At 53.3% G+C, this 27909-nt stretch overlaps 1 protein-coding gene across 2 annotated transcripts; it reads left to right on the top strand.

Annotated features, from left to right (window-relative positions):
• The first annotated feature begins 444 nt into the window (after positions 1-444).
• On the top strand, positions 445-27909 carry PYROXD2 (pyridine nucleotide-disulphide oxidoreductase domain 2). Of its 2 annotated transcripts, XM_059398315.1 has the most exons (16): positions 445-625; positions 4896-4915; positions 7197-7290; positions 7374-7447; positions 12776-12931; positions 15107-15260; positions 17039-17100; positions 17197-17294; positions 19316-19457; positions 19867-20001; positions 21526-21598; positions 21854-22010; positions 24165-24319; positions 25006-25112; positions 26870-26990; positions 27658-27909. In XM_059398315.1, the coding sequence occupies exons 1-16, from the start codon at positions 499-501 to the stop codon at positions 27726-27728; spliced, it is 1746 nt and encodes a 581-aa protein (XP_059254298.1). In that variant the 5' UTR covers positions 445-498; the 3' UTR covers positions 27729-27909. The 2 variants fall into 2 exon arrangements, with proteins under 2 accessions (XP_059254298.1, XP_059254299.1); XM_059398316.1 differs by lacking the exon at positions 12776-12931.

The following is a 27909-nucleotide window of genomic DNA, read 5'->3' as shown; positions in this document are numbered from 1 at the left end:
ACCGTTCTGCTGGCAGAAGGATGGGGAGCTAGTACAGGGTCTGACCAGTTTGTCCTCAGGATTTGCTCCCTGCACACCCCCGGCAGTAAACTCCCTGATAAGAGGCAGGACAGAGCTGGGGAAGGGGGCCCCACCAGCATGCTCACAGGCTGCCTGACCTCCCCGCTCCCTTCTCTGAGCCTCAGTGGCCCTCATCCTTGAAATGGGAGTTCTGGGGCCCCCGTGAGCATAGCGCCTCGCACGTGGGAGCCCTAGAGTGACCAGCACAGTGGCTGTCCTCTGCAGCCTGGAGGGGACCCGACTTACGCCTAGTGAACTGGCGGCCTCCTGAGACTCTGTCCCGTGTGGACTCTGCGAACTGCCTGTCCTCATGGCCCAAAGCCAAGTACAGCAGCTGGACTGCTGCTCCTCCTCTCTTCCTGTTTGCTCTGCCCCTCCCCCTGCCTGGGCAGCACAAAGCTGACTAGAAGCAAATTCCTGGCCTGGTGCTGGGCAGGAATGGCTGCAAGGGGCCCAGGTCTCAGCAGGGCCTTGGGTGCTTCTCCCTGCCCGGCCTGGAGGCGAGCTCACTGGGGACCCAAGGGACGCCTGAAGCCTGAGTACAATGCCGTGGTGATAGGAGCAGGTAACAGGGCTGTGCCCGAGCTGAGGGGTGGGGAGGGCAGCCCTGCTCTGAGTCCCGGGGACAGGGGGGAGGGGTATTCCCAGGCCCCACACTTCCCTCTGCTCTGGGCACAAGCTGGTCTGGATTTGGGCCAGAGCAGGGGTGGTGGTGGAAAGTCTGCTTAGTCTGTGAGCAGGCACTAAGGTTGTGGGCTGGCTCTGCCATCAACTTGCTCCGTGGTCTGGGGTAGTTTCTTGCCCTCTCCAGGCTTGGATCTTCCCTTCTAGAATGACCAGGGAGGAATAGGTGAGCTCAAGAGTTCCCACGTATCTCTTGCAAAATTAGCTAGTTGCCACCACATTCTTGGAAAGCAGAAGGTACACAAGGGTTGGGAACAAAGAGCCTTAGCATAAAAGACCCATGAAATCCCGCCACCCCGAGTGCCCTGAGTTCTGGTTACCACCACCTCCCCACTAGGACTACCCATTCCCTGAGGAAACTGGGAGATTCCTTAAAGAGGAGTTAGGAAAAAATAGAAATGAGTTGCAGGGTTACTAGCACATGTCTGGGGAGGGTGACAACCCCTGTTGTCTTGGATATCGGGCACGTAGGGTCCTGTTGCCTTTGCTCACCCCCAGGCTGCGGGTGTCCAATTCTGCCCCGTGACTGTGGGAGGCCAAAGGGCCTGGACCAGGTTGTCTTTGCTCAGAGCCTTTCATTCACACTCCTGGGCCCCAAATGTCACCTTCTGGCATTCTCTCCCATTGGGCTTAGACAGACAGACAATGGCAGGATCGAAAGAAGATGCTCATCACTGTTATAAAGCTGCGTCCTATCCTGCCAGATCTTCATATGTGCTCTGAGAGCAGTCACGGCCAGAGAACATTCCAGTGGCCCCTCCAGGGAAAAATGTCTGTGAACATACATAGGGAAGCTCATGATAAATACTGAAATAAAAGACGTAGAGCAGACACATTTACAAATAAGATACATAGTACTCTAAGTTCCAGGTAGCCAACTGGCTCTCACCAAATTTCTGTGCTTTTTGCTAAACATAGCAGCAAACCTGTGGTTACCCTCCACCAATCCGGCCAGCTTGGAAAGGAACAAGGCTTGCCATTTGCACTGAATTTAAAAGAGTAGAACCGACGGGAAGCAACAGTCCTTTCTGAACTTCACTCGTCCAGTAATGGGAGGGGCTTAGTTCCATCAGATGACCTTTCTCCTGCACTGGGAGAACATTATTTCCAGGTCTGTGCTGTTCGCCGTAGAGCAGTGGCAGCCACAGCCGGGTTTCATCCGCACTGTTAGTGTTTTCTCCGTCACTTTCTCGCGTGGATCCACCAACAGAGTCACACCACCCAGCCCCGAGGTGGACGGTCGTCTGGCTTCCCTGGTGCAAGGGCTCCCACCACGGCCTTTTGCAAGTTGCCACCGTGAGGGGCTGTGTGTGCTCCTGGGAAGGAGGCACGGCAGCTCACGGCTGCTCAGAGGTAAAGAACCACTAGAACGAAGGTAATTGTAAACTGTAGCGAAACGATGAGGAAGTGACAAGTTTTGAGTATCGATTACCTTTGTTTTCAATATAATGTATTTCACTGTAAGTTTATAATAATCTCAGTTTTAACAACGGTGGCCTTTGACGACCATCACAAACATCCCAGCTAGGGAAAGCCAGCTCCAGACTTCAGTGACTGGACTGGGCTCCGTACCTGGAAGGTGTTCCCCCTACCCCCTGCTTTCCTGCCCTTGGTGACAACACAACCCCGATGTCTCCTGGCAGGGAGGGTTGACTCCGGGTTACCAGAGGCCTGAGTAACTGGCCCGCACGTCTGTGAGCCTCAGGTGTGAGTTTTTCCTTGACATTGTTTCTGCCATTGCTAAGCATTCAGGGAAGCCTGGTTTAATTAAGGGAATTTGGGGATCAAGTGAGGAACAGAGTGGCACCTTTGGAGAGAAGGGTTAGCTCTGCTCCCTGAGGTCACACCAGTATCCAGGGGCCTTGAAGATGAGCCCTGATTAGTCCCTTGACTAAATATGCCCAAGAATGACCCAAGGAGCTTATTAAAATGCAGTTCCTGGCCCCTGTCCCTGGTGATTAAGATTCAGGGAAAGTCAGCGCATCCGGCCAGAATTTGGAGCAGGTTGGGTGCAGGGGGCTGCAGGCCACACTTAAGGACCCACGTGCCTGGCTGTCTGCGGATCCCTGGAGTCAGGCTGGAGACAGTCAGAGCCTGCAGCTTCAGACCCCCTCAGGAGGAAAGGACAGATCACTGGAAGCCCAAGGAGGGCTCAGGCAGGACTAGGGATGGGGTGGTGGAGGGCCAAGGGTCCTGAGCTGCTGGAATCTTGACCTTTGTCATTTAAGGTCTGTTTGTGCCTTTGTGGGCTCATGTGGGATGATGGAACTGGACCCAGTTGCCTGAAGCCTTCATTTCCCAAGATTTATGATCAGCATATTTAAGAGACGAATAGCTACCATTTATCGCGGGGCTGCTGAGGGTCAGGTGCTCTGCATATATTACTGGTTATTCTCGCCCCAACACTGCAAGAAGCCTGAAGCTCATGGCCCATTAGAAAGACTCTCTGAGGGCCATGTCTTATAAATAGGAACCAGCTTGAGCCCGGGATGGTCGGCCTTTAATTTGATATATGTATTTGAGAGCAGGGCTTTCCAAACCCACAAGTCCATCCAGCAAAGCTTCTAAACCAGAGCCCTGGGTGTGGGGCATAAACAATGAGTCTTGGAGCACTGAAAAAATAAAAATCAAATTTAAAAAAAGAAAAAATACTTTTCAAAAATACATAAAAATAGCATATTAACCATTTCCTTTTAAAGGAAATATAATCAAATAGATCACCACCTGCTTATCACATGGTGAGTTAATATGAGTTCGTGAAACTTTTGTTTCTGTGGATACATGTGTATGTGGGGTGGGGGCCAGGTCGTGGAGTAAGACACGCTCTCCCTGTGGCTTGTGCTCAAAGAGGATTGAACGACTGATTCGGAGATTCCTTCAATGGAAGAGAAGTTGGCTCAATGACCTCTAAAATTCTGGGTGTCTCCATGTGGAAAATGTAAAACAAAGTCAGCTCAGCCGTGAAGAAATCCATCATGTGGGTCATCGCTGCCTCCTATTTATGGATGTTTGTCAAATTAATGGCTGAAAGTTTGATTTGAGTGAGCGCCAGGTTCAGGCTGGTGCTCCGAGAACATAGTCTTCTGCTGACATCTTTGAAGACTCAGAGTGACCTTCTGTCACCAAGGAGAAACGCGTGCCGCGTGTTGCAGATGAGACCCGTCCCCATTACCTGAAAACAACCCAGGCCTGCTGTCCGCCCCTCAAGGGCTTTCCCATAAGCAGCTACATTTATCCTGAGAGTGAGGCAAGAGACTCCCAGCCCCTGGCCGTGCTAGACCACCTGCATCAGAATGACCCCTCGGGCTTCTGAGAAATCCATCCCCTGTCCCTGCCCAGCAGACTCTGGGGAAGGGTTTTGAATCCTCGTTCCCACAAGTTCTCGGATGTCCTGAAGCTTCTCAGAGCAGGAGAGGCACTAGTGTGCAACCTGAACCCTCAAGTCAAGTTCAGGGGTCCCAACCCAGGGGCGGCCCTCCTAAGATTTTGGAAAAGAAACACATAGAAGACAGATAAATTTGCCTAGTCAGCCGGCACCCCTTTAGCACATGCTGAAGCCGTATGTGTTTAATGACTTCCTTTGAACTGTTCTTATTCGGGGAACATTGGTGACTGACAAAGACAAAGCCATGTGCCTGAAGCCCTCTGGGGCACTAGAGCGGAGCACACTTGGGCAGAAGCAGCTGTGTTTGCTGGCAGCCGTCCGCGCACCCAGCATGGCCCCTAGACGGGGAATCTGTCCCAGTGAGGGGGTCCAGCCCCAGCGTAGCAGCCAAGGAAACTGTGACGCACTCTCTACCCATCACCTGCTTGTTCCCAAGTGACGGAAGTCCAGCAACGCAAGGCTTCATGAGATAGCTTTTGTCCGATGACTGTGGGTTTCTCCTGTCCCTCACTCCAGCCTAGAGCCACAGGCCAGGCCAGCTTTTTTTCAAGCTAGGGCAAGAGCCAGGGTTTTCTGACTCCCCACAGACCAGGTGACTTATGGCATCAAACAAGATGCTGTTAACACATTCAGGTACAGGAGGTAGAACTCCCTGCTACCTCCACAGAATCGTCACAAGCATGGGGACGGGTGGGTGACCCCAAGGAGCGTGTCTATCTGCCCACTGACCACTGTTGCTTTCCTCCTCCCCCTTGTCTCATTGCAGGACACAACGGGCTCGTGGCTGTGAGTACCCACCCCCCGCGCCCGGCTTCCCTAGCCCCTGCACACGTGGCTGCTAGCCAGACGCAAGGAAGCTGGCACCGAGAAAGCCTGCAGGGTGCCGGCCGGGGATAGGAGCCCGGGCAGCTTGTCTCCTCTCCCTGGCCCCCACAAGTGGCTTTCGAATGGGTATCCACAGTAGTTAAGGAGGCTAGCAGGGGCTCCCTTTCCTTTCCTTAATGTATGTGCATTTCCCCCATGACTTTGGGAGAGTCAGGGGGCTTTCAGAAACAAGACGATGACAGGGTGGGAAAGTATGTAACTGGCAGAACCAGGGAAACAGGTTAGAGCCTCGGATGCTGGGGCCAGGTGGGGCCCTCTGACTACAGATTATGGGCAGCCCCCGTGCTCCCCAGCTGGGTCAAGGCTGAAGTGCCCAGCAGCTACATGGCCCCAAGTGCATCCCGGAGAAAGCAAGGAAGCCAGCCTAGCAGAGGAGGCAGGGCCCTGCTCCCAACACCAATGGCTCCTCCAACCAAAGCTGAGCCAGGCCAGGCAGGGGTAGCCTAAGGCTGTGCTTCTCAAACTCTGGTCCCGGCACCCCTTCGAGGCCGCTGTGTGTGCCAGAGGATGTTCACAAGACAAACTTGGAGCATCTCCCTGAAGCAACGGCTGCTCCAGGATATCGATACAGGGGAACTCAGCATGTTGGGGAGGGCGGGCTACGAGACCGGTGATCAATCTGAACACTTCCCCTGAAATACTAGTTTTACGTGAACGTTTTACAGGGAGCATTATGTAACTCAACCGATCAGTAATTTAAAACATGGATTCTATGCTAATAGAAACACAGGTTCATCCTCCAGCTCTGCCACTTCCTATCTGTGAAGGTCAAGGCAAGTCGTTCAGGCTCTCTGAGCCACGGTAGGATGAAAAAAAAAAAAAAAAAAACAGCCTATCTCAGAGTTGCTGTGAAGCGATCAGAGGACATGCTTCAAGGACCTGCTATCCAAGGTCTCCCAGATGGGGACTCAGCCCAGGGGAGGCTGGTATCTGTGCCCCCAGCCCAAGACCCAGGGCCCCCCAAGCACAGCCCTGCAGTTCATGGAGTCAGGGGGTGACTGGCTGTGGGGGCTTGGAGGTAGGGGGGCCGTGAAGCAGCTCAGGAAGGAGGGGGTTGGATGAACCTGTTCTAGAATTTGACCTCTGGTTGGATGACTAGGGGGACAGTGTGAGGATGCAGGGTCTGCTCTAGATTGAAAAGTGGAAACACCCCCGTGACTGGGCATCTCGATGAATCTTACCTATCAGGGAGGGGGGCCTATAGGAGGAGAGGGTGCCTGGTAAGGAAGTAGCAGCCACTTATTCTGGCTGAAAGAGGTGTAAGGTATTTTGTGGGTGACTAAGAGCCCTTGTGTGTACTCAGACAGAATCATGAAGTGGTCTTGCTCTGCCTAATCTTCAGTGGTCTCAGAACCTGCTTGTCCGAGGTGCCATCATTCTGGGAGGCTGTTCGTGGCTAATGTGAGAACAACACAGCCTACCTTTGAGGGTCAGGCTATGTCCCAGTACCAGGGCGGCTCTGCTTTCTTCCTCACTGGGATGGGTCAGGAGTATAGGTCCTCGGTCCAGACCCTCTGGGTTCAATTCCCAACACCTCTCCTCAGGAGCTCCATGAGCCTGAGGCAAGCTGTTAACCTCCTTGGGCCTCCATTTCTTTATCTGTGAGATGGAGAGAACCATAGTGCCCACCTCTAGGGTTGTGAGCTGGATTAAACAGTGTCTGGCAGTGAACTTTTATTAATTTACTTTTTAAAGATTTTGTTTATTTGACAGAGAGAATGAGCACCAGCAGGGGGGAGCAGGAGGCAGAGGGAAAGGGAGAAGCAGGCGCCCAGTGTGGGCCTGGATCCCAGGCCCCTGTGATCATGACCGAAGGCAGATGCTTAACCAACTGAGCCACCCGGGTGCTCCTGCCTCTCCGTGCTTGTGAGGAGGCATGAGGCTTGCCCCAACCTGGGGGAGCTGGGCAGCCCGGGCAGGGCTGGGCACGGTGCAGTAGGACTTCACAGAACCAGGCCATGCAGGAGGGAAGGTCACCGCTGGGACACGGAGGGGCAGGAATAGTCACGTCGCGTCTCCCAAGACATCTGGGCAAGTGGGAATTCATGGAGGAAGCAAGGGAATGGCATTCCCAGAGGCAGGAACAGCATGAGCCTAGGGCCAGCAGGCCGGCCCTATAGCGGGACCCCTGAGCCAGCAAGTTGGTCCCCGGGATGAAAGGAGGGCCCTGTGTGCCCTTCAGGCGGCATACCTGCAGAGACTGGGGGTAGACACAGCGGTCTTCGAGAGACGTCCTGTGATCGGGGGTGCAGCTGTCACAGAGGAGATCATCCCAGGTAAGCCCTGAAAGGTGATGTGGGGGTGGCAGAGGGAACCGCTGGTGACTGCTGGTGACTGTCTTCACTGGATTCTGTTTCAGGGTTTAAGTTCTCTCGAGCATCCTACCTTCTCAGCCTGCTGAGGCCGCAGATTTACACTGACCTGGAGCTGAAGGTACAGCCCCCCAGGGCCCAAAGATGGGGGGGGGGGAAGCTCCAGCTTCCCAACCTGGGTGAGGCCTCCCTATTTTGTGCCCACATGGTTCCCTGCACCTGGGGTGTCTCTTCCATTGGAGGGTCTGTCTGCCCCACATGCTCTCCTCAGTGCGGGCCCACAGATGGGCTTTGTCTAGCCCACCCAGGGTCTTACAAATGGGAAATTTCACAGAAAAAAATGGATGTCTTTTGAAGAACGAGACTTTGTGTCTTGCATGGGACTGGGGTTCCAGCTCTGCCGGGCCCCATCACTGCCTGGCGTCTCACCTGGCCCTCGCTGATGATCTGCCTGAACCCTTGGGCCTCCGACAAAAGCCCGATCAACTTTATGTCCTGTTACCACCGTGGGCAGCTTGAGCCCAAAGCTGGCCCCCGGGGACTTTCACCTCCTCTGACTCCCGGGCTGCTCTGAGGGAGTCCCGAGAATGCTCAGTGCCCCTTGCTGACTTCTAGTTAGCTTAACCTCAGTCCACAGGCTGGCCCAGCTCGGCCCTGTCCTTTCAGATTCCTGCCACCCCTGCTGCCTCTTTCGGAAGCTGGGCGACCACATCCCTGGGGCCCTCTTAGCCTCTCCCCGCTGGGTGTCTCTGTCACCTCCACTCGGGAAAAAGGGTCCTGTGTGTCTCCGTGTGAGAAGCTGTGAGCATGTGAGCACCAACTTTGCTCTAAACTGAAAGTTTGAAGTTAATAAGACATTCAGCCACCGCTGCCTACTGGGAGAGAGATTGAGAGAGAGCGCGTGAGCGAGCCGCTCGCCAGGCAGGACAGGATGAAGTCCAGCCAAGGCCCGGGACAGGGTCTCAGTCTTCAGCCCATGTCAGACCACAGCTGAAGACAGCTTGCAAACACACCAGTTACACACAGTGGCAGACGTGGCTGTGGGTGGGGACTGTGGGCACACCCTCTTTGTTTAAAAATATAACTTACAAAAACTCGGGATCACAGAATAGAAATTTTTACGTGCATATTCTCTTTATAAAAATAAGTTACTCACTTGAGGGGCGCCTGGGTGGCTCAGTCGGTTAAGCGTCTGCCTTCAGCTTAGGTCATGATCCCAGGGTCCTGGGATCGAGCCCCGTGTCGGGCTCTCTGCTCAGTGGGGAGTCTGCTTCTTCCTCTTCCTCTGCCCCTGCTCGTGTGTTCTCTCTCTCTTGCTCACTGTCTCTCTCCCTCAAATACATAAACAAAATCTTAAAAAAAAAAAAAAAAGTTACTCCTTTGAAAATGGCTTCTTCCATAGGGTTTCTTTAACTAGGAAGCCCCCCACCACCACCACCGAAATGAGTATATGCTTTGACCTGCTGCCTTGGGCGGCATTAATAGGAACATGGTGCTCAAATCAAGGGAGAAAACAGTCCTACTTCATGGTACACAGAACTAACTCCATGTGGAGTACGGAGCACCTTCTCTAATAGGACACTGGCAGGCTGGACAGCATTTCTAGGAGGGCAGCTAAACTCTGGGAATGTTCTGTTTCCAAACAACAGTAAAGAACAGTTATTTCAGCAGTGTACAACTCAGGCTACGAGCTCTAAGGCTCTAGCTACTGGTCTTCACCTATGAGGCAGGAATGTTAGTGTCCCATTCTATGACGAGGGAACTAAGGTTCTGGGATGTTAGGTTCACACACTAGGAAATGATAGAGAACTTGAACCAGGCCTGGCTGCCTCCCGCTGCCTGTTCTTGGGCTCCCACGTTCCAGCACAGGCATCCTAGAGCCATCCTGCTCAGCCTCACACCTTCCAGCACATTGCAGTTTGCAGGGGACAAGGTCACAGATGGGAGCTTCCCGTGCAGCCCAGCCTGAGCTCACAGACTCTGAGACCTAACGGGCCAACTTGAATCCCTCCCTGATGGTTTTATTAGCTGCCACATGGTGCCTCGTCTTCCTCGTCAGCAAGATGAGGATGGTAAGGCTATTGTGGCGGTTAATAGGTTTGTCTGGGGCATGCTGTGTACCCCAAAATTGCCAGCTAGCATTATGACTCCCGTGTCACATTTGAGAACCTGAGGTTCCAGAAAGATAAGACAGCATCCCTGGGGCCTCTCCCCAGTTAGACCAAGTCCTCACCTGAAGTGTGAGTCTCGGCTTTGGTGCCACTGCCTCTCTTGCCACCCTTGAGCTAGAGGATGGTTTCCCCCACCCACATGGGGCCTTCATGGGGCCTGTCTTCTGGGTCTCGGTTTCCATTGCTGTCACCGAGAGCATCTGATTCGATCACCTCCTGGTTCTGTCCACTAGATAACGGGTTTGCTTTAAAAATGGCCCCACATTAAGTAGTGGACTCCAGGCTGGGAGGGTGGAGTTCTGCCCTGGTGGGGTCTTTCCTCGCACGTCAGCAAGCAGCCACCTTGTCCAGCTCTTCCTGGGCCAGCCTGGACCTCGTTCAAGTGGCAACCCCTTGTCTTCCCTTCCCTTCGCTAATAATCTTCTGGGTCTCAGCCAGATCGCTGTGCTCCTGCTTTACTCCCAGAAACCTAAGTCAGGGCTCTCCAACTTTCAAGTCTATCAGTACAGCCTGGGAAATTGATGGGACCCTGACCCGAGAGCTGATTCTGCAGGACTGTGGAGGGGCTGGGGACTACAGCTTTGGGATCTCTCTGGTCCCTCGTATATACCTTGCCCCTTCCTAGCAATTTCCACCCAGCTGAGAATGCTCCTGGGGGAATCAGAAGAAGGGTTCTGTTGTTATAAGAGGAAAACTACATGATCTAAGCAAATCTAATGGGGATTTAACATCTCTCTTCTTATTCTGACATCACATAGCTAAAACCATCAAGAATGACAAAGGTCAGGGTACATGGGTGGCTCAGTGGGTTAAAGCCTTTGCCTTTGGCTCAGGTCATGATCCCAGGACCCTGGGATTGAGCCCCACATCGGGCTCTCTGCTCAGCAGGGAGCCTGCTTCCCTTCCTCTCTCTCTGCCTACTTGTGATCTCTCTCTGTCAAATAAATAAATAAAATCTTAAAAAAAAATAATGACAAAGGTCCAATTTATGAGAAAGTCCTGGAATCCGATGAAAAAATTACTCCTATTCAATTAGTTATACTGGAAGCCAATCTTGGGTCCCTTATTTGGGGTGGGCTATTGATTTGTTCATTCAGTAAATGCTTCTGAGGCCCTGCCTTGCGTCCCTCGCTGGGAGAAGCCCTTGGGGATACCATGGTGAGGGAAGGAGCAAGGCTTCTGCCCTTAGTAAGAGGACTTCAGGTAGAGCAAGTAGTACCCGAAGAAAGGAAAACAAGACAATATCATAGTGAGGGACCAGAGATCCAGCCTGGGTTGCCTGACCAAGACAGATTTCCTGAGGAGGTGACATTTAAGCTGACACGCAAACACTAAGGAGTTACCGGCCTTGTGGTCACCTGAGCAGAGGGTGTTCCAGTCAGAGAGAGGTAGAGATGGACAGGCCCATGGTGGAAGAAAGCAGACAAGGGACGGGGCGGCAGATGGTGTGAGAGAGGGGCCGGGACCAGCTGAGATAGGGCTTTGTAGGCAGCGAGGGAGGGACTGCAATTTATCCTGAGCGCCACGGACAGAGGAAAAGGAGAGATGGGATTTGTAATGTTGCGAAAGGTCAGTCCACCTGTTGGGTGCTGTGGAATGTGGTGGAAGCAGCTGTGGTCACAAGGAGACGGGCGAGGCAGCAGCTGCAGGGGTCTACAGGATGGTGGCTTGGGCTGAGGGGTGGTGGAGGCGGAGAGAAGCACGCGACTTCCGGAGAGACTGGGCCAGTGAGACGTGGTGATGGATGGTCTGAAGAGGAAGGAAACGGAGACACTAAGGATGCTTCCTGGGTGAGAAAGAGTTGACTGAGTCGAGAGAGTGAAACCAAGCTGGAACTTCCTCCAGCTTAGATCAGAGACATTTCCCCAAAGTGGGGTGAGGAAGGACCCTGGAGGACCCTGGAGGTCTCCCAGCCCAAACCCCTACCAACCTTTGGATTCACCTCCACAGTATGCTCCATCTGTGGCGATCCCACCATCTGGAATATCTCCGGCTTGGGTAAACGTCAGTTGTAACTGTTGTAGAGGGCTTTTGGTTTCTTTGTATTTTCTAGAATTTCTCCTCACAGCTCTTGTTTCTGCTTCTGGACAGGTCCCCTGTCTGAAACATGGCATTCATTTATTCAATCAACAGAATACATGTTCATTGCAGTACCTCAGGGGCTGGGGATAGAGCCCTGAGCAAAGGGACTATACCCCTGAGCCCACAGAGCTTACAGTCTATGGGGGGCAGGGCGGGGTGGGGGAGACATGGGGAAACTAAGTATGCGGTTAGCCAGGTGACAGAGAGTGTTTCAGAGACAAAGCAGGCTGAGGGGACCGGAAGTGAGGGGTGTGGAAGGGAGGTCTTGCCTGTCGGGTGATAGCAGTCCCTGGGAGAGGGAGCTGGCCACATGTCTGGGAAAGAAGTCTCTAGATGCCAGATTCACCAGGTTAAACATGTTAAAGACGTACAGCTTTCAGTATGCTAATCATCCCTCAATAGAGTGGTTTCAGAAAAAAGGCGTCTCTGGTGGGAAGAGTAAGTCTTATTTGTGGGGATAGCACAGGTCCCTTTTGTATTATCTATACTCCATCAAAAAAATAGCTGTGCTCTTGGAAAGTTCTGTTTGCCAGTCAAATATTTGTAAATCAAATCATATTTTAAATACTTCGAGGGAACTTCCCTTTAAAGTGACCCTGGAGTAAATGAGTCTGCAAAGTAAATAAAATTTTTGGATGTGAATAATTTATCTACCTTATAAGTATGGATTTTCACATAACCATTACTTTCTTGTGTCTTTCTACATTTTAATTATTTATTTCTGAAGTGGGGGTAGTTATAGACCAGTGCTGAGAGACAAAGCTTTGAAGTCACAGAGATGTGGTTTTGAAATCTAGACCCACCTCCCAAGGTGACCTTGGCCAACTTCCTCCTCTGCTCTGAGCCTCTGTTGTTGTATTTGTGCAATGAGGACCATTAACTTCATTGTCATTGTGAGGTGATCATTGTAAACCCCAGGACAGTCACTGGCACAGGGTAGCATGGTGTGCTACGATGTGGCATGGTGGGGTTCGGTGTGGCGTAGTATGGTGTGGTGTGGTGGGGTATGATGTGGCCTGCCAAAGGATGCTTGGGCGAGAGCGCTTTTGTATACTTGCATTAAAAAATAAGAAGCAGCAACACATGCCTTGGGGAACCGTACTCAGGTACCCAAAAGGCTGCAAACCATCAGCGAAGGGTCAAGGGCAGAGGACACAGACCCCTTCAACTGTTGCTATGCTGTGTGTGTTCTGCAGAAACACGGGCTGAAGGTTCATCTTCGAGACCCCTACTCCTTCACCCCAATGCTGGAAGAGGGCTTGGGGAACAAGGTGCCCAGGTCCCTTCTTTTGGGCATGGACATGGCGGAAAACCAGAAGCAGATTGCCCAGTTCTCACGAAAAGATGCCCAGGTAGGGAAAGGGACCAGCGACGGATCTCCTCCTCCCTCGCCAGCCTGTAGGTGGCTCTTGAAAGGAATTGGGCCTGGTTGGATCATCCTAGAGCATGTTGTCCAAAGACCATGAGGGCTTGGACAGGCCATCTCTCCTGCCCTCGGAGGGCTCCAGTCTGTGGCAGCCTCTGATCTCAGATTTTTCAAAGAGGAGGGGATGGAGAACACGGATTACGACCAGTGGGCACTGGGGACACCTGGGTGGCTCAGTGGGTTAACCATCTTCCTTCATCTCAGGTCATGATCCCAGGGTCCTGAGCAGGGAGCCTGCTTCTCCCTCTACCCCTCCCCATCCACTCATGCTCACTTTCTATCAAATAAATAAAATCTTTAAAAAAGAAAAAAAAAAAGACCAGTGGACACTGGACAACCTCAAACCTGTGTGTGTTCAGTATGAGGCCACTGTTAGGTGGTCTCTGCCAGCTGAATTTCAAAAGGGAATCCGCTGGTATGTACTTATACTGCATGTGCTTTCCATCTCGCTTGCCTTTGGAAAGAACTGCAGGTGCTTATCAGTGTTAAAGCCCACGAAAGCCAAAAAGAAGGGAGGATCAGAGACAATTAAGGATGGAATGAACTGGATCAGGTACTTAGGACAAGAGAGTTATAATAAATATTCATTGGATTTGGCATCACTCCCCTGGCAGCCCAAGGCGAGAAATTGTCCAGGATGGCACACAGGTCTGCTGGAAGGCAGACATACGTCTGAAGGAGAATGCACACTTTCTTCCTGGGAGTGCATCATAAGGAACTTGTTGGGTAGCTTCACGTATGCGAACCATGGAATAATGTTATGGGCTTGGTGTGCCTTTGAAGGAACAGATATTAGTACCAAGCCTAGGTATGACCTGACGGCATAGCATGAACTCCTGTCTCACTGAGGACTTTTCCAGAAGAAGACCTAGATTAACACAATCCACCTGTGTTGCTTTTTGTACTCTGGTATTGGGTAAAACCAAGAGAACCACTGATACTCAGTATCTCTCCTAAGCCCGTGATGATCCAAATCACCTGGGGGGCCTGCTTTCTTAAAGTGCTTCTTTTCTGTGCAGTGGGTCAGGGACCAGAGCCTCCAGCTCCTCCTCCAAACCCTGACCATCTCAGCTGCCCTAGAGAGGAGCACAGGACGAGGCTATGTCGCTGGGCCTAGAGGACAGTGGCTGTGGCCTGGCATGCTAGTGACCACAGGAGGAGGAGGCAGGGGCCACCTCCCACTGTGGAAAGTAAGGAAATATTTCTGGCTTTGTCTTCTCGCATTGTCTCATTGAAGGCGTGCTGTAGAGAAGGCTATTTAAGATCATTTGTACCAACACTTCTCAAACGTACTTCAGTGCAGAGCTTTTCTTTCTGCAACCTAATTAAAATTCCATGGATGTATTCATGAGTGTAGAGGAATGAAAAATTGAAAGCTGGGGTCTGAGGATCAAGTTAGGGCCCCCAGGGCACAGGCATCCATCCCTGTTCCTGCCCCCCACCCAGTGAAGGAACGGGGTGTGTCCTAACCACACTATTGAAATGGATTCCGAAGGAAGGAAGAAAGAAGGGAGGGAGGGAAGGAGAAAAAGAAGGAACAAAGAAGGAAGGAAGGAGGAGAAAAGAAATGGATTCTGTTATTGGGGTTTGTGGGGGGAAGCGGTGTAGGCTTCTATTTCTGCATATGTCAAGAGAACAGAGGAGATCTGCAGACCAGGAAAGAACAGTCATCGTGCTGCTATACAGGGGGAGAGATCTTACTCTCACCAGCAATATAAGGAAAGACAGGACAGAGAGAAGAAACCTTGCAGCGGTTTTCTGGTTTATCATGGAGCCCACAGGCTAGGACACTCGCCAGTTTTCTGTGGCTGACAGCTGGTCTCAGCCAGCACAACCCCTTGTCCCTCCCAGCACCCTGGTGGCTCGTGTGCTCGGGATCTCTCTGGCCTCCCCCAGTGCTGACATCAGCTCGCAGGCCTGGAACTGGGAGTAATTTACCACGGCCCAACTGAGCCAAGGCTGGGCGTGAGGCCTGAGGAGCCACGGAGGCTCAGCTAGGAGCCGCAGGCCACGTGGGGGTGGGATGGAGGCCGGAGCGTGGGGGCAGTGTCCCTGTGGGATGCTAAGCGAGGGGGTCTTGACTCAGAGCTCTCTGTTCCAGGCCTTTCCCAAATATGAGGCGTTCATGAATCGCATGGCATTAGCCATTGAACCTCTGCTGGACGCAGCGCCCATGGACACGGAGGCCTTCCACAGAGGTTCCCTGCTGCAAAGGCTCCAGGCGCTCTCCTCGCTCAAGCCCCTGCTGCAGGCAGGTAAGTCCAAGGTGCAGGCATCAGGTCTAATGAGTGACCTTTGGGGAGTTTTCTGGATGATTGGACATGAGCTTGAACCTTTAGGCGCCTGCCCACTACCAGCAGTGGATAGGGGCTGCCCGGAGCACTGTGCCGAGCGGGTCCTAGCCTCGCTGCCCGAGATAGAAAGCCTGAGACGGAGGCTGGTGTGCACACAGTTCATCTGGAAGGGGACCCCAAGGGGAAAGGCGGGTGCGGAAGGAGGAAGAGTCCATCACGGGGGGCGCTGCTGTTGCTGTGGTCACCACCGCAGGCGACGGGTGCTAGCTCTTAGGGGGACCACCCACGTAGCCTCACAAGGGGCACCTCAAGACCATTCCCAAGAGAAAAGGGGACACATTGGTCCAACAGGTTCACGCCCCCACTGGTCCCAGAATGCTCCACGGGGCTTAACTCCCTCCTGGAGCATTAACTTCTGCCAAGTGGGTTCTCCTGTGTGTCCTGTCATGGTGCCAGAGACCCCCCTCGGGATGAGATGAAGAGACGCATCCTATAGATCTGAGGTGAGATGCTGTCAGGTTTGACGGCGTAAAGCTGACTTAAAGCCTGCATGGAGCTTGTAACCACAGTCTTGGCTAGAATGAGAGACAGGAGCCAAGGGAGTTTGAAGGGATGTCCCTATACATGAAGGATGCTAGGGAGGGATGTCCCCATACACGAAGGATGCTAGATTTGGGCTCAGCAAGAAGAAATTCTGTGATGAACTAGTGATGTCTGCCACAGGTTTGAGAAGGGACGTTTCACCAAACATGCTGCTATTTTCTACCATTCCTCCACCATATGAAGGCCAGGTTAGCTCCTGCATTCTGGAAAAGCCCTGAATGAGTTAGCTCATACAAAATTGCTATGTAGCAGCTACAAAACTCAAGTAGCACATAAAAATAAACATCTATTTCTCACGTGTCCATGCAGTCTGGTCTGGACTGGTCTCACATGTGGGTTTATGACTGGGGCACATCAGTCAACCTACCTGTACTCCAGGGGCTTCCCACCCTCTTCCTGGAAACAGTCAGTTGGTCCAGGCCTGGCCATCTGACATCAATGGCAGAAGCATAGAGGTCAAGGGTGCAGGAGCAGGCCAGTTTCAAGCATCTGTTTGCATCCCGTTTGCAAACATCCCATTGGCCCAAGTAAATCACGTGGGTGAGCCCAGCGTCAAGGAACAGGGCAGATCAGCCCAGCTGCAGTTGGAGGCGCTGTGGAGCTGCAAGAAAAAGTGTGTGGCTATGGGAAGGATCTGAGCCAGTAGAATCTATCACGAAATATAAAAGTCGACATTGCCTTTCAGAAGACCTGTCCAAAGAGCCTCATGTGGTGAAATTTATTAAGCAAGTTCTAGTGCCAGACACTAAGCCAGGCACTGGGGCTGACATTTGCTAGAGATCACAATCCGTGCCCTGGGGGCCTTACTGTCCAGTTAGTCCCTGAGCTGGTGTGAATCAGCTTCTGAGCAGTGGACCCGCCAAGCTGGCAACCTCCCTGGGGCGGGCCTTAAAGAGTTCAAAGTAAGAGACGAAGGTACAAGTTAACACTTTGCAAAAATAATTCCAAGCACTAAAATGTATTCATGCCCGTGAACTTGCAAACACTGTACATATGTCATTTATTCCTTACAGTAGCCCTTGGGGATATGAAATATCACTCCCATTTTGCAGATAAAGAAATAGGAACAGAGATATTGTGGATGGGAAGGACTCCTTGACTGTCTCGATTTCTGTTTTACGGGTCTTCTCTTTTAGGTCGCGTGCTGGGAGCCCAGCTGCCCCAGTATTACCAGGTCCTCACAGCTCCAATTACAAAGGTAAGGGGCTCCCCAGCCTCGGGCTGGACCTCACAGGGAGGGAGACGCTCCCCCTGAGGCCCCTCTGCCCTTCTCCTTGACATTTTGCTGTCCCAGGTGCTGGATCAGTGGTTTGAGTCCGAGCCCCTAAAAGCCACTCTGGCCACAGATGCTGTGATCGGAGCCATGACAAGTCCCCACACTCCGGGGAGCGGGTGAGTGCGGGACGGGGGCCATGGGCTGCAGCGGGCGCAAAGCGACTCTCCCAACAAGGGTGCTAACAGCTGTTGCTCCGCCAGCGAACCAGGCAGGAAGCCAAGCGCTCATCGAACCCTCAAAGCAACACCTGGGAGCCATGGTTCAGGGAAGGGACAGGTCTTGCCCCAGGTCACACAGCTGGTGGTGGCAGAGCTGATTTGCAGCTGGCCCTCCAGAATCTTCCTTCGTAGCCACTTCTCTCTCCTGCTGCAGCGGGAAAAGCCTCTCTCCCACTGTAGGAGCCCAACATGAACAGCTCTTTCCCCCCCTCCTCTTCCTCCTTCTTTTTCTCTCTCCCTTCTACCCCGTCTTCTCTCTCTCTCTCTCTCCTCTTTCTACCCCTTCTCCTCCCACAAAGTTCCACTGCCCTTTTGTCCCCCACAGATCCTTTCCCTGGGTTCCAGAACACGCACACCAGACACCTTCATCAGGGTGGGGTGCTGCCCTTCCCTTTTTTGTGGGGGGGGGGGTGTTGACAGCGGAGCCAAGAGGGGGCAGCAAGACCCAGTGAAGCCTGTACCTATGGTGTGACTTAAGGAGCCCCTCTCAGGAGCAGGAGAGGAGGGTGTGTGCGCAAGCGTGTGTTAGGATAGAGGATGCTGCCAAGTGTTGGGCCATTTCCAGGACATCAGAAGATGCAGCTAGAAGCTGTCAACGTGGCTTTTCTCTCAAAGGACAAGAACCACCCTTGGAAGTGGTTTTTCAGCACACACTAAGCCAGGTCCAAATTCCCCAGGGCCATGGAAAAGGGGGTTGGCAACGGCGGCCCCACCTTGGCCAACTCTATGATCCACCCGCCAATTTGGATCTTCTACTGGGGCCTCCTGGCCTCTTTTCTGTGGCTCTCCTGGAGGCAAAGCTACTGCCCAGTGTGTGAAATGTGTCTTTAAGTAATTTGTTTCCTCATTAACCCCTCCAGTGAATACTGATGGAGCCCTTACCTGTGCCAGGTGCAGGGCCAGGGCGTGGAGGGCACTGAGATCCTCATAGGAGGGGTAGACACAGGGTGAGTGACGCGAGTGGAGTTCTGTGAGGGCTGGGAAGGGGGTGGAGCAGGGAAGCCATGCTGTCCAGGGTCAGGGAAGGCTTCCGTGAGGAAGAGATATTTAATCTGAGACTCTCAGGACAGACATGAGGGAGGAAGGGGCTTCAAGGTGGCCAGATCAGTCCGTGCAAGCGCTGGGGGCTGAGCCAGGACCATGTGGACGTTTGCTTTGGCACAAATGCAGACTGCAAGGGACGGGTATGGGAGAGAGGAGGCTGGAGCCAGAGACTGGCCATGCCACCGAGGGCAACGCTGAGTCGGCGAAGGCATCCTCGGAGAGAAGTGACAGGACTCCGCTAGGTTTTGTGATGGGGCTCCAGGTCGGCAGGGAGGAAAGAGTGGGAGAAGGTGGTCCAACCAGGAGGACATCACTGTGGGAGTTGAAGGAAGGGAGGAGAGACCTGGGCCAGGGAGGAGGCCTCAGGGGGCGGGAACAGGAACATTCTCTGGGAGGCAGGTTGATGGTGCCTGACTGCATGGAGGGAGTGAGGCACAGGTGCAAGTCACGACTGGTGCCCAGCTTCCTGTGGGAAACGGAAGCTGCCATCACAGGATGGGGAGAATGAAGGAAAAACAGGTTGGGGAATGGGGAAAGAGATGAGTTGCGGCTGCCTGGCGGGGGGGGGGGGGCCCACTCCGGTGGAGATATCTGGGGTAGCCAGCGCTCAGGAGGGAGTTAGGGCTGCGGGTGTGGGATCACCGCCGTGTGGTTGGGGCTATGGCTCTGCCTGTAGACGCATTTGCCTGGGGAGAGGATGTAGGGTGTGAGGCAACAGGCCTTAGAGGAGACGAGAGCCCATTTTAAGGCTGATGAGAAAGGCAGCATGGGAGACAGAGAGGCTAAAGGTACCAGAAGGAAAGGACTGTTTGCACTGAGAGCTCTGGGGAGTTAAACTGCACCTCCAACCACTGACCCCACTGGTCTGTCCTCAGGTATGTGCTGCTACATCACGTGATGGGGGGCCTGGAGGGGGTGCAGGGGGCCTGGGGCTATGTCCAGGGTGGCATGGGTGCCCTCTCGGAAGCCATCATGAGCTCAGCCATGGCGCACGGAGCAAGCGTCTTCACTGAAAAGGTGAATCCCTGCCCACCCCTTATCCTGATGATCTGTAGGGATCCCAGCATAGAACAAAATCCTAAATTCAGAAGGTTGCTCATTTTACCCATGCACAAAGTGGGCTTTGGAATCAAGGGGCTAAGTTTATGCAGCCTGTTCTTGGCTAAGCAGCTGTCAGTCAGGTCCCAGTTCTTCTGACCACCTCCCTTTGAATGCCCCGGAACCCCTAACGCCCATTAGAGCTGAGCCTCTGCGTTGGTGTGGGTGGACTGAGGCTTCCGCGCTTTGCCGCAGAGCCCCGCAGGGTGGATTCAGGTGGGGAAGCTGGGAGCACCCGGAGCAGCACGGACAATGGAAATCCCCCCAAGATCCAACCTGTATATTCCCTCCTGGGGGGATTCTGGGGCCTTGCTCTGGTGGGTTCTAGACGGTGACGAAAGTGCTGGTAAGCAATGAAGGGCGCACCCAAGGAGTCGTGCTGCAGGATGGCTCGGAGGTGAGGAGCCGAGTGGTGCTGTCCAACGCTTCCCCGCAGGCCACCTTCCTGAAGCTGACGCCGCAGGTGAGCCCTGGGGGCTGGAGGCAAGACGTCTGCGCGGGGTGTTGGTCAAGGGCTCCAGGACCTCATGAGGCTGAGATTGCAAGCGCCAGGTGTCTCTGCGCCGGGGGAAGCCAGTCCTTCTCCCCCTGACCCAACAGTCAGGTAGCAAACAGGGAAGAAGCCTCATCTGTGGGGAGAAAGGTCCAGGCGGAGGAGGTATGCAGCTGGCAATTAGCAGAACCAGATTTAGAACCCAGGTCTGACTTTTAATTCGGAGTTATCCTACTCCCCTGACTCACCGCTCTCACGAACTCTGATTCCTTCTGTGTCGGTTGTCTGGGCCTATCAGTGCTGCATGAAACCACAGCACAGCTTCTGGATGTTTAGTAAGAAGTCCTGCCTTGGCACGCAGAATGCAAGAATTCAGTTGAACTTGGCTGAGTTCGGCTGATCTGGGCTTGCTCTTGCAAATTCCATCAGCTGTGGGTCAGCTGGTAGGGCCTGCTCGTCTTGGCTGGCCTCACTCCTGTGCTCAGATTGGCTGGCTGGCACTAGCCCAAGACAATTTCTGCTGGAATAACCAGGTTGACCAGCTCTGCTCTACGTGTCTTTCACTCTCCAGGATGATAAGTCCAGGCAGGTTCTCGGGGTCTGGCAGAAGCCAAAAGTGAGCAAACTCACTCATGCAGGTGGTTTTCAGGATTCTGTTTGCCTTTTACTGGCTAAGCCTTTTACTTGTCCCAAGCCCAGAGTCACAGTGGGAAGATGTTACAAAGGTGTGTGGATACGGCAAGGGGTGAGGACTGGGGACAATTTTTGCAACCGATCGCACCTTCCCTGTCCCCAAAACATATAATAATATGTCTGTGAGTATGGAGCTCCCAACCATTCTTGGGACTATCTGAGGGCACAAGACATCAGGTTTTCTGAGTGATTCCACTAGGAAAATTCAACAAACATCAGTTCAAAAGCATCTGGTCAAGATAATTCTGAGATGGGACGCCTGGGTGGCTCAGTTGGTTAAGCGGCTGCCTTCGGCTCAGGTCATGATCCCAGCGTCCTGGGATCGAGTCCCACATTGGGCTCCTTGCTCCATGGGGAGCCTGCTTCTCCCTCTGACTCTGCCTCCCACTCTGTCTGCCTGTGCTCGCTTTCGCTCGTGCTCTATCTCTGACAAATAAATAAATAAAATCTTTAAAAAAAAAAAAAAAAAAGATAATTCTGAGATAATCAAGACATCCAAGAGCTTGCAGACCAGAGGAGAAAGGTGGCCTTCGGCCATCTGGCCATGTCCAAAGTAGGAGTTGGTGTGCGCCATTTGCATTTGCTGTGGGAAGTCAAAGGAAGAAGTGATCAGTGATAAGCTGGAGGGGGGCGGGGGGGCGGTGCAGGGGAGCTTCACAGAGGAGGGGTTTTGGCTGAGCTCTGAACGATGGGAGGAATTTCTGGCAGTGGAGGTTGAGGGACCATCCTCACCGAAGGAAGGCGGCACCCCCCCTGAGGGTCTCGGTCATCCCCAGGCCTTTCCATGGAACCTTCTTCCAGGAATGGCTTCCTAAGGCGTTCGTGGAGAGGATCTCCCAGCTGGACACCAAGTCACCTGTTACCAAGATCAACGGTAAGAGGCACACAGATTGCAGAGCTGTCTTTTTTTTGACATTATCTGAGTGAGAAATCTCCCAGTTTGGGAAAAACTGACTTACATCATCATCTCTATCCCCTGACCAGCCCCTTTGCCTCCACCCCCATACTTTTTTTTTTTTTTTTTTCTCAATCCACTACTTGGGCGAGCAGGGTGATGGGTAGAGAAGGAAGATCCGGGAGGCCAAGGACATAGGCCTTTGGGCCCTCACCCTCCTCTTTGGTCCCTCAGTGGCTGTCGACAGGCTGCCTGACTTCCTGGCGGCCCCCAATGCTCCCGGAGGCCAGCCACGGCCCCATCACCAGTGCTCCATCCACCTGAACTGTGAAGACACACTCCTCCTCCACCAGGCCTTCCAAGATGCCATGGATGGCCTGCCTTCCCACAGGTGGGTGTGCTCTGGGCTTTGTGTCCCCTGTGACTCTCCTACACACATGGGCTGAGGAAGGGAGGGTGACTATCTAGACCCAAGTGAGGTTGCCTCTTCTTCGTGGGTCTTAACGGTCAGTGTCTTAGATCTACCTAAATCCATACTTAAGTTCTACGGATAGGAAGTTCATCTCAGGCGATAAATCCATGGGCCAGGGCAGGTGGGGAGTAAAGAGAAGGACACGGGGAGGCCAAGTGTCACAGATCAGGAGAAGGGGCAAGGGATGGCAGAGAGAAGAGCACTGGCATTTGGGGAGAATTAGAGAAAATGCTTACTGGGAGAGAAGGGGTCTCTCTGACTCGGCAGCCCATCAGAGGGCACACACTCCTCCGGTCCCCCTGCTCTGTATTTTCTTGTCACTGATAAGCTGCCTTCATGCAAAACTTTTAAGAGCATTTCCTACCTCCCACCCCAGTTGTATCTCCATCCTGGGAACAGGCAGGGATATTATAGGAGCAAGTACCTTTCCATACTATCAATGGTCTGCCAAAGCTTGTTGAAAACTTGTTCTCTGTGGGACTCCATATTGAGTGTGGGTTAGGGGAGTCAGGGGTCAGGCAGGGGCAGGAAGGCACAAAACTTACCTTAGGGCAGGCACGCAAATATTTATAGCATGACATACAGAGGATTGAGCCCTGTTCATTCATAAATATTCCAAGCCTCTGCTCTGCCAGGCTTAGTCCAGGGACCTGAGCACAGAGCAGCAAGCAAAGTCCACATGGCCTCTGCCCTCGGTTCACTGACCTATGGTGGAAGGCAAGACAATCAAACACGTACTGATAGTATGGCGAAAAATAGGTCAGAGGAGCAGATGCTTCGTTAGTCTTCATAAGGAGGTCAGGAAAGAAAGGCATCTCTGACAGCATGGCATTTGAGCTGAGACCCAAAGTAAATGAGCACAAAGGTCTTATACATTATATCTGAGGAAAAACATTCAGACAGAGGGCAAGCCATGTGCAAATGCCCTGGGGCAGGAGTGGACTACTGTGTTGGAGGCCCAGGAATGTAGCCAGAGAGGCTGGAGAAAGAGAAAGGAAGGAAGCAAGGAAAGGAAGGAAGAAAGGAAAGGAAGGGTCCCAGAGCGGCAGCCGGGCCCTTGTCAGCCTCTCCTGTCTTTTACTCTTGGAAAGTTTGTGCCAAGCCTGACTTCCATTTTTTTCCCCCTCTGGCCACTGCTGGGAGGGGAAAAAAAAAAAAAAAAAGGCATCTGTTGCAATTGATTACTGTTGCAGAATCCAAAGGACAGAAAACAATGGCCTGGACCAGGGTGGGGACAGTGGAAGTGACGAGAAGTGGCCAGATACTGGGTATTTGAAGGTGAAGCTGGCAGCATGTGCTGTTGGATGGGAAGTGGGGTTGAGCTAAAGAGGTGTCACTGGAGGATGGTGTTCGTCTTTATAAAAAGGGGGAACCTGTTGTGTAGGGGAAGGAGCAGGCTTTAGGCATTCGGGTTTGGACAAGTTGCTTTGGAGACCCCTAGGGGACATCCAGGTTCATAGGATACATTACAAGTGAGAGAGGCAGGGAGGAAGGGCATTTCACATGGCCTCGAAGGTGCTCGTATTTGGAGATGAGAGGGGAAGTGTGCTCCAAGTAGACGCAGCATTGTAAGCAGAGGAGGGGCGGGACAGGTGGGGGTTCTGTTGGAGGGCTTCAGCCCCAGCAGCTGGTTGTTCAGGCTGCTCAGGGAAAGGTGAGCAGACAGTGCTAACCTGGGTTGAAATCTGGCCACCTGAGCACCTGCTGCCCTGGGCCTGGCCCCTTCCCTCAAGGGCGCTGTGTGCTGAGCCCTGGAGAGGTTTGAGACTATCAGAGTGCTGGCTGCGGTGGAGGCTGGTGGGGACAGGCACACAGGTGGAGGCTAGGAGGGACCTGATTGCTGGGAGCAGTGGTGGTGTAGGGGTTCATCAGGGGCTGGGAGCTGCGCCGGCTGGTCTGGACCGTCCCAGGGGGTACGGACCCCACACAGGCAAGCAGCCACCAGAGCCTCGCAGAAGCCCATCATCTCACCCTAGGCCTTCCTTCCTTTTGTCCCTGTCACCAGTCCCAGCCCCTTCCCTGAGGGCGGCTGCTGCTCTTCACGCCTGACGGTCTCTCTTCCTCCTGCGGCAGGCCTATGATTGAACTCTGCATCCCTTCCGCACTGGATCCCACCCTGGCTCCCCCCGGCTGCCATGTCATCTCCCTCTTCACTCAGTACACTCCCTACACACTGGCCGGAGGCAAGGTGTGGGATGAGCAGGAGAGAAGCGCCTATGCTGACAAAGGTAAAGAGGACAGACCGTCCTGTCTCCTGACAGCTGGGACCCCTCCCCTCCTGACTGCCCCGTTCAGGGTTAACACCTGTTCAGTCCCTTCCCAGGGGGAGAGAAGTACCCAACAGAAGCTGAGTCAACACAGTGAGTGCCTGCCAGGAACAGGCACTGGGCCAAGAAAGCCTAAAAGATGCAGTTCCTGTCCTTAGGTTGCTCACAACCCAGACGGGGTTTGGGGGAACCAATCTTATAAGACAACATACTGTGTGAACCAAGGGAGGAAGATATTCACCAGACAAGGAGCGCTTTCCAAAGAAAGGGACATTTGAGCTGGGTTTTAAAGGATGAATAGGAGTTGGTCAGGCACCGGTGGGCATTCCAAGCAAAGAAACAACTTGAACAAACCAAGGAGGTGAAGAAAGCTCTGCACACTTGTGGGAGACGAGTAACTTTGCAGTTAGGTTTGGGGTGAGCAGGTGGGAAAGTGGGGTAGACCCATAGGACTTTGTAATGATTATTTATTTGCCCTGGACTGTTTTTATTTTTTGCTTATTGAGATATGATTTGTATGTGGTAAAATAAGTTCATTTTAAGTGTGTAGTTTAATGAATTTTCATAAATTTGCCAAGCTGTAGAATCCTAGCGCCTCCTCTTCTTCCTCCTCACGCTGTCTCATTTCTCTGCTCTTTGGTGCCCAGTGTTTGATTGCATCGAGGCCTACGCCCCTGGCTTCAAGAGCTCAGTGGTAGGCAGGGACATCCTCACACCACCTGATTTGGAGAGAATCTTCGGGCTTCCTGGAGGGGTGAGTCTAAGACCAGGGGTCTCAGGGCCGCCTGGGTGGCTCAGTCGGTTAAGTCGCTGCCTTTGGCTCAGGTCATGATCCCAGGGGCCTGGGATCGAGTCCTGCATCAGGCTCCTTGCTCAGTGGGGAGCCTGCTTCTCTCTGCCTCTCCCTGCCACTCTGCCTGCTTGTGTGCTCGCTCGCTCTCTCTCTCTCTGATAAATAAATAAATAAAATCTTTAAGAAAAAAAAAAAAAGACAAGGGGTCTCTCTCACCTTCTTCTCCCCACGCCCCCCACCTTGGCATGCCCGCTCAGCTTTCTCTTGTCCCTCCACACCCGCCCTGAATTGGGAAGGCAGGATGGTACGGAGACCGCAGTGGAAGGGGACAGAGAAGTGGTCCAACCTGGGGATTTGGGGAGGAGTAAGGAGATCAGACAGGAGAGACAGTGCCCACTGAGCAGGTCACCAAGACCGTGGCCCCCTCTGTCTGGACACCCATGGCCACCGCTCCCATCTGGCTTTCTTCAGAGGGAACTCCCCTCTTAAGGCAATATGTCCTTGGACTTGCCTCTCTGATTGCAAAACCTCGCTGACACTGGGGTTAGAAGGAGCAGCTAGGAGGTCAGTCCACAAGGCAGCCACCAGCTTCGTATTCCTCTTGGTGGCTTCTGTGGGGTGAGACCAAACAGAGCCAGGCTACACAGGCAACCCGCCCAGCACCTCACAGAGACTTAGGATGAATGAAAATGAAACTCATCTCATTAATAATTATTATATTGATCACATGTTGAAATGATAATGTTTTGGATCTATAAGATTAAATAAAATATATTATTGACATTCGTTTCACTGGTTTCTTTTTAAATCTTAATGTGGATCCTAGAAAATAAAAATTGCATATGTGGCTCATGTTATGTTTTTATTGGACAGCACTGGTCTGAAAATAGAGCACAGGAGACTAGGCACTGGGGGGTGAGGGGGCAGAGCAGAGGGATGGGGGAGGCATCAGGCAGGCAGGCAGAGGTCAGGGCAGAGGTGAGGGGAAGGGTCTGCCTGGAGGCCCAGGCAGGGCAGGTGATGCTGCGCACCAAGGCGGGGAAGGTGCGAGAAAGCAGACAGGGCAGGGGAGGACAAGAGCTCAGCTCGGGACATGCTGAGAGCATTAGCGGGAAGGACATCCTCGTGGTGATGTCCAGCATGTGTCAGTCTTCTAGTCCAGACCTGTCCCGAAAGTCTGACCTCCTCCTACCCCGTCCCGGCCCTTGCTCCCCACTTCCTGGCTGCTCTGACACAGGCTAGGGGAGCAGAACCAAGCTGGAGTCCCCTGCCCCTTGCCTGCCATCAACAGTGACTTCTGGGACATGAACCCCCCCGACCCAGGGCCCAGGCTCAAGTGGGTGTCTGCGCCAAGGGAAGGTGAGCCAGCTGCCAAAATAAGTCAAACCTCCCATCTTTCAAACACAGTGAGGAGGATTTATAGTTCTCAGCAAAACCCTTAAAATCTCCCTCTTCTTTTCCCTTTCAGTTCCTTTCTGCTCTGAAGATGCTCACCTTTCTTTCCTCCTGAAAATTGCTTCTGGAAAACATCCCCAGAGCAAGGATATGCACCTGTTCTCTCTCTTCCCCTCCCCTTTCTGCTTCATAAGAATCCAAGAGAACATGCTGGAAGGAGAAGAACCTTCCTAAGCGGGGGGTGGGTGGGTGTAGAGAAAATCGAAAAGGCTGTAAAGCCCCTAACACTCCTACGTTAACCACTGTGGCCCCGCCTCCCGCAGAATATCTTCCACTGCGCCATGACCCTGGACCAGCTCTACTTCGCCCGCCCTGTGCCCCTGCACTCCAGCTACCGCTGTCCCCTCCGGGGCCTGTATCTCTGTGGAAGCGGCGCACACCCGGGTGAGTGCCCCGGGGCCCCTTCTCTGTGCCACTGGGATCAGCGGAAGAGGGATGCAGGGGGAGAGGCCTGCGAGCAGGGACCGCCTACAAGAACAAGCCATCCCCCATACTCAGGCTTCTTGGAGCGCAGGAACCAGGAACCGAGGGTGGGGGGCTCTGCCAGCTGGCCGCACCCTCCCCCTCGGGGGTAGCTCACACCTCCCCCTCACGAGGTCTGAGAATAGGTGGCAGAGGCGGCATCCGAATGCCGACTTTGGGCTGAGAGAGACCCGTGTCCCTGAATCCCCCCTCCAGGGTTTAGACCCCTACGGGTTGGTAAGGTGCTTCTCAATTTAAAAACTCTTCCCAGCCTCTCTGCCAAGCCCAGCTGACCTCACCAAGGCTGCCCTTCCTCTTGGACACGTCTGGGAGAGGTCTGTGCCCCCACCCTTCCCCCTTGAACCCTGAGTCGGTTTCACCCGCTTCCAGACTGAAGGGCGCACTTGCTTGGACCACGCGCTGGGCCCCCTGCCCAGAGGCCAGCCTGGAATCTGTCTTAGTAGTCATCCGCGGGCTTCTCATGCCCACGGCCAGGGCGTCGCTCAGCTTCTCTGTGAGCCCTGGCCCAGCAGGCTCTCTGGGGGAGGGCTGTGAGCGCAACTTAGCTTCTCCGGTGGTTGTCTTCCAGGAGGAGGTGTCATGGGAGCCGCTGGACGCAATGCAGCCCAAGTTGTCTTCAGAGACCTCAAGAGCATGTGACTCTGAACCAACTCTGACCTTGAGATTTTAAGTCCCTGTGGGGTCAGTGTCCAGGATACGGCTAGAGGCCGACAAGCCCTCGTGCTCAAGCCACATACAGGTTACGTTTGACTTGTTAATCTTGCACCCCTGACTTCCTAGATGGACTGGTGTTGTTTTATTAAAAACAGGGTCTTATATA

This window comes from Mustela nigripes, chromosome 4, assembly GCF_022355385.1.
Source record: "Mustela nigripes isolate SB6536 chromosome 4, MUSNIG.SB6536, whole genome shotgun sequence".
Classification (NCBI taxonomy): Eukaryota; Metazoa; Chordata; class Mammalia; order Carnivora; family Mustelidae; genus Mustela; species Mustela nigripes.
The sequence above is the reverse complement of the archived record's forward strand: the minus strand, read 5'-3'. Positions and strand labels throughout refer to the sequence as shown.

What these genes read in the sequence shown, in the direction of transcription:
- PYROXD2 (XM_059398315.1), top strand. Translation starts at nt 499, where the DNA reads ATGGCTGCAAGGGGCCCAGGTCTCAGCAGGGCCTTGGGTGCTTCTCCC. An exon ending in CCCCACACTCCGGGGAGCGG is followed by an intron (nt 17,295 to 19,315) that starts GTGAGTGCGGGA and finishes GTCTGTCCTCAG; the next exon opens with GTATGTGCTGCTACATCACG. An exon ending in TGGAAGCGGCGCACACCCGG is followed by an intron (nt 26,991 to 27,657) that starts GTGAGTGCCCCG and finishes GTTGTCTTCCAG; the next exon opens with GAGGAGGTGTCATGGGAGCC.